Raw genomic sequence first — 11,913 nt, 5'->3', positions numbered from 1 at the left:
TACAATAATGTACAGTATTTGAAAAATAATGTGTTTTTTGAACATTAAAGCATGTCAACATATTCTGTTACACCAAATACACAAAATAATGATCTTTAAAAAAGCATCCTTTAAATCCTTTGACCCCTTTAAATAGTAAAAATATTTCACAAGATTACTGCTTTTGCTGTACTTTGAATCAAATAAATGCAGGCTTGGTGAGCAGAAGAGACTTCTTTATAAAACATTAAAAATCTCACTGTTCAAAAACTGTTGACTGGTAGGTTATATAGATTACAGAAATGTTATATTGTTATGTTATTATATATATATATAACATTTCTGTCCCCCTCACTTCTGAAATGATGGCTACACCCCTGCCTAGGATGATGGTTAGACCCAGCAGAGGCATTTGTTTTGACCTCTTAACTTGGCTCTGATCCAGTGAGTTTGAACACTAAACCTCGGACTAATCCACCTCTCGCAGCTCATCCAAACACTGACATGCGGTGGACTCTCATACACAAGTCACAGACATACTCTGTACTCGAACTCTCTTTTACACAGTCACATAGAAAATAAAGAGTTCTGTGGATGGTAATAATGTAATTTGGAGAGAAAATCTGGACATCTGGACCTGAAGAACAGTTAGATGGGACAGGTAGGATGACATGCTTTCTTATCTTTGTCTCAAATGCAATAGTGAATAATCAAAATAATAAGAGAACAAAGCATGACCAGGTTTTGTCAGCTCAAATGGTCCTGAAGTCTATTTTTGGCTTGTCTTGACTTCTGTATAAGAGAGAGTGAGATGCTCCAAATAACTTGTGTAATAGTCTTGTATAACTGGTGGCAAACAACTTTAAAAGATCTGTGTGCATGCTCAGACATCTTAGCACGAGTGTTTGTCTTCACTTTGACACAATGGTGGAAACATTAAAGTTTTATATAATTATGTGATTATTTTTCAGATTTTTTCAGTCTTTAATTCACTTTTAATCCTCTTCTGTTGCTTAAAACAAGTCATGTGGGATCCAAAATATTCCAGTTATAAGCCAAATGTTGAAAAATAAGGATGCAAAGTCAATTTGTATTGATTTAATTTGATAGAGCTAAATGAATACTCCTGATAATGTGAAATATTAGCAAATTCTAACAATAACTCCAGATTTCAATTAAAGGATGTCATTTGAATGAATATGCATACAAAATTGAAAGAAAAATGCTGCATGTTGTGCACAGTACTATCTTTGTATAACTGAGATGCTATTATAATTTTTTATAATATTTTGAGTCATATTTTTTAATTTGCAATTTTTTTAAGTTTTAGTAATTTTGCGGAGTATTTTTGTTATTTTTAGTAGTTTTTATTTTATATTTTTATTCATTTTTATTTCAGTTTAATTATTTTAGTACATCACATTTAACTAAATTAAAATAAGGAAAGCTGCCTTAGCAACTAGATGACATTTTTTGGAGATTTTTAATGTTTTTTTCTATATTTTATTTCAGTTAACATTTATTTAAAACTAAATAAGCACAGTTTTAGTTAGCTAAAATAGCACAGTGTAAGTAAGAGTGTGTGTTTGGGTGTTTGCACTTAAGAAGGCTTATCTGTCTGCTGAGAACTTCCTTACAAGATTTATGGGTCTTAAATGAGCAGGGCTGTTTGCTAAAAAACATTTAAAGGTCATGTTACTCCGGATCTTCTAAACATAAAAGCAATAATATATTTCCAGGCTGCATTTAGGTCCATTTAAGCCAGTTCCTTCTCTTGAGCTAAATTAGCCAATTCATAATAATAGAGTACAGTAATGCAATATGTCATTTTTAACATACCTGTTTTTTATCCTGTCAGTGAGAGATGGTTTTGAGGTTGATCTTCAGTCAGCAGCCACTGTGGAAGATTCTAATATTCTGCCAGCTATATTCTGCAGTCAGCCGGCATTCTGTAATTGGTATAAACACAAACACAGAGACAGACCACACACAAAAAACAAACACACACTCATATGCACACACACACACACTTGACATGCATGCGTCCACAACTTCAATTGACTTCACACAGCTAACAACATCATGTGCTAAATATTGAGTACAGTAGGCGAATACAGTTCTGAAAGAATTCTGTTTGAGCAGGGAATTACGGAATTAAGGAATTCCAATCTGTGCGCCACGGAAAATTAAGAACAAATCAGTATCCAGTCAAGCTAATCTGTCAGAGCTGTGCTGAACATCAAGCTCCTTGTACAGACATGATGTAGACGGGAAGTTGTGGCCTAATGGTTAGAGAGTCGGACTCATAAGGGTTCGAGTCTCGTACCGGCAGGGATTGTAGGTGGGGGGAGTGAATGTACAGCGCTCTCTCCCACCTTCAATACCACGACTGAGGTGCCCTTGAGCAAGGCACCGAACCCCCAACTGCTCCCCAGGCGCCGCAGCATAAATGGCTGCCCACTGCTCCGGGTGTGTGTTCACAGTGTGTGTGTTCACTTTGGATGGGTTAAATGCAGGGCACTAATTCCGAGTATGGGTCACCATACTTGGCCACATGTCACGTCACCTTAATAACTGACAAATTAAATCATTACCAGATACATTTGTAATTTACTATCAACTGGACATAGAAAATAAGCCAACATTTTACATTACAGCGAATGTAATTAGAAATATAAAGAAAATGCTATTAAAATAAATGAAATGTGTCTATTTTTGGCAGCTAACGATTGTGACGGTGGGCATGACCTGCTTGCCAAAGTCAAAGAGAACAGCCTGATGGGGACTTTTATTGCCACCCTCAGTTTCACTGCACACCCATCAGCCAATCACATGCGCTTAAAACTTTCTGGAAAAGATGCCGATTGGTTTTATCTGGAGGGAAGGACCATTAGACTGAACTCAACATTAACTAAGATTATTGATAGAGAGGTAACATTAAAACAAATCTTTAGGCTATTACACTATCATCTTCTGTCATGATTTTGTTTCAATTATTAATATGATTTGTCTATAATGACATTACAGATACACGGCTCACTTTTAACAGCAACTGTAAGGTGTTACGAACACAAAGTCCTACAGGTAAGTTGAATAACCTGTGACATACAGCAGCATCCTCTTAGAAAACTGGATTTATCTATACAATTTATACTTGTCAATTAAAAGTAATGTTGCTGTCAGGCTGAACACAGGATCATGGTAGAGGTTCTGAACGAGAATGACAACAAACCCGAGTTCCTACAAAGTTCAGTTCATCCTCTGCTGCTCAGTGAGGTAAAACACAGCAGAAACAAAACTCAACATACATTCTCTTTCGTGTGTTGACATACGCTACCATTCAAAATGAGATATGAATACTTTTATTCATCAAGGATGCATTAAATTGATCAAAGGTGAAAGTAAAGGCATTAAAAATACTACCAAAGATTTCTTTTTCGAATTAATATTAGAGTGATTTCTTTAGGATCATGTGAAACTGAAGACTGGAGTCGTGATGCTGAAAATTCAGATTCGCATCACAGGAATAAATTACATTTTAAAATATATTCAAAAAAACAAAAAAAAAACAGTTATTTGAAATTGTAATAATATTTCACAATATTACAGTTTTACTGTACTTTTGATCAAATAAATGCAGCCTTGGTGAGCATAAGAAACTTTCAAAAACATTAAAGTCTTATCGAGTTTTGAGCGGCATATATTTAAAACATTTTCCCATATTTTACTCCATTCCTGAGATCTTCTCCCATCTTCTGCTGTTTGATGTGTTTGTTCAGTTAACAGCGGTAAACTCTGTAGTGTTTACAGCCCAGGCCACAGATGCTGATAGAGACACACTCACATACGTCATTGATGAAACATCAGTAGGTGAACCAAACATCTCACCAGATCAACAAACCCACAGTAGAAACCTTCTGCTAGCACTACTTGCTCATTTTAGTCAGTGTGTAGTGTGTATGTTTGGGCATAAAAAATATCTAGAAAGTTACAAATCTCAAAGTCCACTCCAAAGGGAGATATTTAGTTTTTTTTAAATCCCTTTTCAAGAACTACAACGAACGGCTCGTTTGGACTACAGCGTTTGTTTTCCTGGCTTTGTGATATCACAAAGCGGCTCATTAGAATATCATTAAAAATAATTCCCGCCTTCAGAAAGTCGAATGGTTGGGGGGTGGGGAGGGGCGAGGTTGTGGTTAGAACGCTTGGTTGAGTGAGTGCATCAGACGAGACGACGACGAAGAAGTGCTGCTGCAGAGTTAGTCCATCAGAGAAAACCAAGAAGAAGAGCTGCTGTGCTGTACCGTCAAATTTTCGGCATGTCTAGAACAATTCTTACAAGTATAACACGACGTAGCTGGGCGCCACGGACAGACGCCGAACGGCGCCGCCGGTGTGCCTACACTCATAGAAAATAATGTATTTGAATTTTAAAGACGTGGCGTGACGTGACGCTGCGCTTCTCGTCCGGTGTGCGGCCGCCTGAAACGCTGTTTTTTTCACCTACATGCACAAACGTCTTTGTTTGGGCTTCCGAAAGCGGATGATGTCAGGAAACAGTGGTTGCAGTTTACTTTTTAACTCTGTTCCTGAGCATTATAACCCCAATTTGCTATTGTGTGCTGCGCATTTTACTGAGGACAGCTTCCACAACACGAGGGAGTACAGTGCCGGATTCCCAAAAGCTTTTGTTGAAAGACAGAGCAAGGGTCGAGGTAGTACTGAAACACCGTCTAAGCTGTTCGCCAATCACAACGCATTTTGCTTTTCGGAAGGCGGACCTTCATCAAAGCCGGAACTAATCGAGCCGTTTGTGCCAGGCTGGGGAAAAAGGTATTTTGATAATGTAAATTATGTGAAAAATAATGCGTTTTTCGTACCACCAAGCATGAGAGCATGTTCTAGTACACCCCCAAAACAAAATCAAGACTTTGTAAAAGAGCATAATAGGACCCCTTTAAAGGGATAGTTCCCCTAAAAATAATTCTGTCATCATTTACTCACCCTGAATTTGTTCCAAACCTGTTTGAGTTTCTTTCTTCTGTTGAACACAAAAGAAGATATTTTGAAGAATGTTGGGTACCAAACAGTTGACGGTAGCCATTGACTTCCATACTATTGAAAAAAACAATTATGGAAGTCAATAGCTACCGTTATGTTCAAAAGAAGAAAGAAATTCATACAGGTTTGGAACAACTTGAGGGCGAGTAAATGATGGCAGAATTATCATTTTTTGGTGAATTATTCATTTAAGTTTTTCTTATGGCAATAAATCAAATAGGCTTGATAATCTGTGGACATGTGTTTGTATATTTCCAGCCTGATGCCAGGTATTTCCGAGTGGACTTACCCAACAGTGGCAAAGTGATTCTCAACAAGCCATTGGACTACGAGATCAAAACTCAGCTCCGACTGATTCTTTATGCAGTGGTAAAACACATACAAAAAATACATATTTGGTAAAATTATGAGAAAAAAAATTAACTGTTAATGTAAATATTTATGTGGCTTTAGGAGACAAACACAGATGAGCACTACAACACAACTGCAACAATAATCATCAATGTGACAGATGGGGACGACCAATACCCACAGTTCCAGCCTTGTACTCTTCTCTCAGCCAATCACAACAACCGCATATGTGCCAATTCTCTGTACACTGCCAACATCACAGAGAATGAGCAGGTAAACCCTGTGAAAAAAATGAATTTAAAATAACTGTTTTCTATTTTAATGTTTTTAAATGTATTTTATTTCTGTGATGCAAAGCTGAATTTTCAGCATCATTACTCCAGTCTTCAGTGTCACATGATCCTTCAGAAATCATTCTAATATGCTGATTTGAAGCTCAAGAAACACTTTGTTGTTATTATCAATGTTGAAAACAGTTGTGCGGCTTAATATTTTTATGGAAAACAGTGATCATTTCTTTCAGAATTCTTTAATGAATATAATGTTCAAATGAACATTTACTGGAATTAGAAATCTTTTTTAGTATTATAAAAATCTTTACCATCACTTTTGATCATTTTAATACATGCCTTAAATGCATACCAATTTCCTTAAAAAAAAAAAAAAAAAAAAAAAAACTTACTGACCCATGGAATGTACATGTATCTGATTCCTTCTTATAGTCTGTCTATTTTTCACTCAGGACATTGTCTTGGATTTCTTTCCGGGTCCCATTCAAGCGGTGGATGGTGATGAGGGTCTCAGAACGACAGTAAAGTACACCATCCTGTCAGGTGGTCCTCCTTCCTCTGCCATTGAACCTTATGCTCCTGGAATAAGAAACTAATTTAGAAATGACATTTTAAAATATATTCAAATAGAAAATAGTAATATAATTTAGTAACAATTTATAATTATTTGAAATGTGTTTAGTCAATTTTGACACTTAAAAAAAATGGACTTCTTTCTGCTCGTTCTCTTTTGATAGCTTGTATAAATACACAAAAACCAAAAATAATATTTTAAGAATTTTTAACTATTTGAAAACAAGTCTCGAAATAAATCTTTTTGCATTTCCAAATATTCCATGTCTAGTGTCTGAGATGGTTCCGGACGGTGAGTTAATGTTACTCCATTCTCCCTTAGTGAACCTCATATTTTAATTTCCTAAAAAGTGGAAATAGAATTTCCATTTAGAAATTATCTATTGAAGCAGTTCTATATGAGTTATGAGTATCCCAGACCTAACCTAACTTTGAAAGTGCACTTTCAAGACAGCAGTGGTCTTGGACTTTATAGACTTTCCAGTGTACATGCAGCATCTCTCTCTCTCTCTCTCTCTCTCTCACACACACACACACACACACACCCACGTCCAATAGCTCCAGTCTTCAGTGTCATGTGATCCTTCAGAAATCATTCTAATATGCTGATTTGCTGCTCAAGAAACATTTATTATGCTTAATATTGTTGTTGAAACTGTGATACAATGCAGATACATTTATTGTTGAATTGTACATCGTTTTAAATCTTAAAATAAGGACAATATTACTCCGTGCACCTTCAATTTTCCCATAGTAACCCTTGTGCATTTGTGCTTTTAAACAATAGAAATGTGTTTTGACAAGCAACTGTAAATCCAGCTGACGGTCAGTTTTTCTCCGACAGATTAACCAGAGCCGACCGATGACCCTAGTGGAGGAAACGCTCTCATATCACAACGAGGCGTTCAGCGAGTACGACTACTCCACCTCAAATTTTTACGACAAACAAGGCATCTACACCAAAATAGAGGAACCACTGCCATCATCATCTGTGAACTTACCATCAGCTACCTTCAACAAATCCTTACGGCAACCAAGACGCAATTATCTGGCACTGCGGCCCAACGGGAGGCCCGCGAACAGGTTTAACAATAAAACTGTGACATTTCACGACTATGTTGTGGTTCGGGAATGCGACGAGGAGTGTGAAGGAAATACGGAGACTACGTTCACAACAGAGGCGGAGATTTGTACCGATTCAGAAGAAATGAACATGGATTGTGAATCAGGAAATGACGATTTAGATCTCCCAGAAGAATTTAAAATACAATCACAAAGAATCACTTCATATTGTGACGACATAGACAATGAGTCAGAAATGCTCAAAATGAGTAGTGCTCAATGCTCAAAACTAAAAAGAGTCAACCGAGACTTCGAAATACATAATACGGACCACACACAAGTAAACATGGACTTAGAAGATAGAATTCATGCAAAACCACTAGAAATAAGGCAACAAAAAATAGCTGGAAAGCACCGATTCAAGTCTAATATACAGAGAATACGAAGACACTCAACTGAGAGTCAAGAAAGAGATCATACAGCAACACAAAACTCAGCATCCGAAGATACTACTACACAAGCAGAATTCTCCATTTTTCAAGGAGAGCCATATATCATTAACCTTAAAGCCTTGGTTTCAGAGGCCAATAAACTGGCTGTCAACTATTCAGAAGGCTTCAAATCAGATGGTACCAGAAGACCGGATTATCTTAATTTAGATCCTCAGATTTCAGTAGCTGAAATTTATGTACAAAACATTAATGATGTTCATAACTTACAAACACATCTAAGCACACTAACGCTTCACTCAGGTCAATACAATGGATCTGAAGAACGTCTGGCAGTAGAATCCAACAACACAGAAAGCTCAAACACATATTATGTTAACGAGGACATTGCAACAAATTTAGATGACAGCAGCCCAGAAGAGGACTCTGTATCTAATCTAGACACAAGCAGTCAACATCTGAAATATCTTCATGATCCACGACACTCAGATAGAATGTTTCTGCAACACAGACACACATGAAACTAATGATAGGAGATGATAATGGGAGTGATACTTAACTCAACTTAATTTTCGTATTGAGCTTGAGCACCAAATGAGCCTCTGTAAAATGGGAACAGAACAGATTTGGCATCTGAGGCAATAAACTGATGGGAGATTAATACAAGCTTTAAAAGTTTTAAAGTTTGCTTATGTATGCTGTCCCGCACCAATGGTGCCCTTCCTACATTATATAATGTACATCACTGCACACGGACATGCTTCCTTTGTATTGAAATTGCACTTTACGTTGCAACATACCATCTCAAATAAAATCTACTGATTACAAACAATAAGCCTGCCTGTGGTGTATAGTTCTGCTAAAATTAAACTTATGTGGGACTCGTTCATTATGATAATATTGAATAACATCAAAGTAATGGAAAAACAGGTGCAATATGACTAATAAAAAAAAAAAAAAAAAAAATGCATTTGATCGAGTTGGAAGAACAGAAATGCTTTGTAAACACAATGTGGTATGCTTGAAACTATAAAATAAATTGTTCGTTTTGCATTTTTTAAGTGCAAAGTTGGCAAAATTAAAACTCATCATGTCGGACCAGAGCTTCGCCAAAATCCGTCACTTGGCTTCCGACAAACAAGTCATACTTATCCACAATTTCCTGCTTTGTGAGGCGTCCATCCTATCATGGAAATAAAAGTTATTCAAGCAGCTGTCAAGATATAAAAAATTTCTTACAAACAGATCAATCATATCATCATTTTTAGCTGTCACAGTGAATTACCATGCTGTTACCTTATCTGCATCAGACTCATACAGCAGGTGTTTGGCCTCAGCCTCTGCATGGTCGTAGTCGGAGGGCATGATCCAGTGACGAGTCTCGTCCTTATCCATACGGCCGTCTTTGTTTTTATCCCTGAACTCTGTAAACTGTTCTCTTTCTGTTTTCACCCATTCTGGTTCATTTGCATCTCCATTCTGACTGTACATATCACCTGGCAAACACACAAAGACAAGGGCAAAAGTGAGACAAAATCAATACACTGAACATGAAACTGATTTCTGTCCATTCCAGTCTCTCTTAAATACACACAAATACTCTTGAAAAAAAGAAAACATTTAACTTACCAATATATTCATCAAGGTCGATGAAACCATCTCCATTTTTATCAATGTCCTCCATGGTCTCCTGTAAACCAAACACACACAAAAACCTCCACAATCCAAGCAGTACTGCAAAATCTTGATCCAGAAATTAAAATTGTCTTTATTAACACGTATCAAGTTATTCCAAACCCATACAACTTTCTTTAGGGTACACACAAAAGACATTTAGCAGACTGCTGATGCTTCAAGCGCCAAAAAGAAAGAAAAAAACACTTTGTATGTGAGTGTAAATCAGGGGTGTCAAACTCAGTTCATGGAGGGCCGGAGCCCTGCAGAGTTTTGTCCCAACCCTGTTTCAACACCCATACCATGTAGTTTTCAAATAAGCCTGAAGGACTTGATTAGCTGGATCAGGTGTGTTTAATTAGGGTTGAATCTAAACTCTGCAGGGCTCCGGCCCTCCAGGAACTGAGTTTGACATCCCTGGTGTGTGTGTGTGTGTGTGTGTATGTATATACAGTGGGTACGGAAAGTATTCAGACCCCCTCTTATGCTCATCAAGGCTGCATTTATTTGATCAAAAATACAGGAAAAAATTTAATATGGTGAAATATTATTATGTAAAATAACGTTTTTCTAATTTTAATATACATTAAAATGTAATTTATTCCTGTGATCAAAGCTGAATTTTCAGCATCATTACTCCAGTCTTCAGTGTCACATGATCCTCCAGAAATCATTCTAATATGCTGATTTATTATCAGTGCTGGAAACTGTTGTGCTGCTTAATATTTTTTGGGAACCTGTGATACTTTTTTCAGGATTCTTTGATGACTAAAAAGTTAAAAAGAAGAGCATTTATTTCAAATAGAAATCTTTTCTAACAATATACACTACAGTTCAAAAGTTTGGGGTCAGTACATTTTTATTCTTTCTTTTTTTTTTTAAAGAAATTAAAACTTTTATTCAGCAAGGATGTGTTCAATTGTTAAGAAGTGATAGCAAAGATTTATATTGTTAGAAAAGATTTATATTTTGAATAAATGCCGTTCTTTTTAACTTTTTATTCATCAAAGAATCCTGAAAAAAATATCTGGCAGCACAACATTGATAATTCTAATAATAAATCAGCATATTAGAATGATTTCTGAAGGATCGTGTGACACTTTATACTGGAGTAATGGCTGATGGAAATTCAGCTTTCCATCAGAAAAATAAATTATATTTTAAAGGATATTAAAATAGAAACCATTATTTTATATTGTAATAACATTTTGCAAGATTAAGTTTTTTTCCCCTGTATTTTTGATCAAATAAATGCAGCCTTGATGAGCATAAGAGACTTCTTTAAAAAAACATTACTAGTCTTACTGATCCCAAACCTTTGACCGGTAGTGTATATCATGATTTATGATATACATATTGATATTCTGCCAACAGCCTCTTTACAGATGAAAGTCTGTCATACGGGTCTGGAACAACATGAGGGTGAGTAAACATTGACAAAAGTTAACAGCAAAGGTATATGGAAGACATTATTTAGCATTCTGATTGTCCAGACGTACCAGCACTATGATATCCTTCATGTAGTCAAACTCCTCTGGGTGAAGAAACGCTGTAAACTCTTCCTTATTGGCCCTCATGTCACCATCATGGTTAGCCATCTTGAAACGACGCTCATCTCTGGCCATCATCTGCCTGTAGTTAAAACCATCCTTGGGATCTGCTTCATCTAAACACATGATGTTAGTCTGGATTTCCAGCTATTCATGGTAAATGTGATTTTTTTTCTCTTTTGACTTAAATCAGTTGTTTTCAGGTCAGACATTGACTACAGAGTCTTAACAAATGTATTTGATTTCAATAGTAGATAGTCAGTCCAAAAGCTCGAACTGAAAACTAAATTTTTTCAAACACATCACACACACCAAGGATGTAGCCGTAGGTAGCGTTCTTGTACTCCTCCCAGGAGACATAAGCGTCTGAGTTGTGATCGTGAGTCTGCCACTGCCGCTCCACATCGTCATAGATCCATCTCTTCTGAGCTTGTTTGATCCAGCGTTTCATCTCATCAGCGGTCACAAAGCCGTCATGATCCTCGTCAATCTTTTCTGCAATCTTACTGTAGATAGAAAGAGAGAGTGAATGAATGATTTGGGGAACTTTCTCAAGTGAAGAGCTCATCAAAATGTGGGGTGTTTTTACCCCAGTCTCTCTTTGCTCTCCTCTGGCGTGAGCTGGTCGAAGGTCTTTGCCTCCTCTTGCCCAAGAAAAGCCTCGTGGTCGTAGTTGAAGTTCTCCTCATCATCGTGCTCATTGTTGCTGAGGGGGGCGTCGTGATGGACACGGTCCTTCGTCAGCATGGGTTTGCTGGAGGACTGAAGAACGCAGAGGGCAACGACCAAAAACAGCGGCAGCAGGTCCATCTTCTCGTACACTATTTTAACACCATCAAAAAATTCAGTCATATGTATATATATATATATATATATATATATATATATATATGTGTGTGTGTGTGTGTGTGTGTGTGTATGTAC

General features: G+C 36.9%; 3 protein-coding genes across 4 annotated transcripts in view; 2 read left to right on the top strand and 1 right to left on the bottom strand.

Annotated features, from left to right (window-relative positions):
• LOC107600574 (cadherin-related family member 5-like) overlaps positions 1-6,277 on the top strand; it is a 12,361-nt gene extending 6,084 nt beyond the window's left edge. The window contains exons 2-8 of the mRNA XM_016292507.1: positions 2,702-2,910; positions 3,007-3,063; positions 3,163-3,255; positions 3,759-3,845; positions 5,299-5,409; positions 5,494-5,664; positions 6,134-6,277. Coding sequence (XP_016147993.1) covers positions 2,758-2,910; positions 3,007-3,063; positions 3,163-3,255; positions 3,759-3,845; positions 5,299-5,409; positions 5,494-5,664; positions 6,134-6,277 — 816 coding nt within the window. The 5' untranslated portion in view covers positions 2,702-2,757. The remainder of the gene's footprint in view (positions 1-2,701; positions 2,911-3,006; positions 3,064-3,162; positions 3,256-3,758; positions 3,846-5,298; positions 5,410-5,493; positions 5,665-6,133) is intronic.
• A 189-nt stretch (positions 6,278-6,466) lies between these two features.
• LOC107600059 (uncharacterized) lies at positions 6,467-8,559 on the top strand. The gene is made up of 2 exons (XM_016291830.1): positions 6,467-6,546; positions 7,099-8,559. The coding sequence occupies exon 2, from the start codon at positions 7,117-7,119 to the stop codon at positions 8,284-8,286; it is 1,170 nt and encodes a 389-aa protein (XP_016147316.1). The 5' UTR covers positions 6,467-6,546; positions 7,099-7,116; the 3' UTR covers positions 8,287-8,559.
• Positions 8,560-8,717: 158 nt separating this feature from the next.
• The window catches only part of LOC107600067 (calumenin-B-like), a 3,640-nt gene continuing 444 nt past the window's right edge, over positions 8,718-11,913 (bottom strand). Inside the window, exons 2-7 of one of the 2 annotated variants that reach the window (XM_016291851.1) lie at positions 11,579-11,821; positions 11,302-11,495; positions 10,939-11,105; positions 9,395-9,455; positions 9,062-9,261; positions 8,718-8,948 (exon numbers count right to left, since the gene is read on the bottom strand). In XM_016291851.1, the coding sequence (XP_016147337.1) occupies positions 8,844-8,948; positions 9,062-9,261; positions 9,395-9,455; positions 10,939-11,105; positions 11,302-11,495; positions 11,579-11,799 (948 nt within the window). In that variant the 5' untranslated portion in view covers positions 11,800-11,821 and the 3' untranslated portion in view covers positions 8,718-8,843. The remainder of the gene's footprint in view (positions 8,949-9,061; positions 9,262-9,394; positions 9,456-10,938; positions 11,106-11,301; positions 11,496-11,578; positions 11,822-11,913) is intronic. The other variant, XM_016291843.1, reaches the window with a different exon arrangement.

This window comes from Sinocyclocheilus grahami, unplaced genomic scaffold (genome assembly GCF_001515645.1).
Source record: "Sinocyclocheilus grahami isolate Dianchi unplaced genomic scaffold, SAMN03320097.WGS_v1.1 scaffold14.1, whole genome shotgun sequence".
NCBI lineage: Eukaryota > Metazoa > Chordata > Actinopteri > Cypriniformes > Cyprinidae > Sinocyclocheilus > Sinocyclocheilus grahami.
The sequence above is the reverse complement of the archived record's forward strand: the minus strand, read 5'-3'. Positions and strand labels throughout refer to the sequence as shown.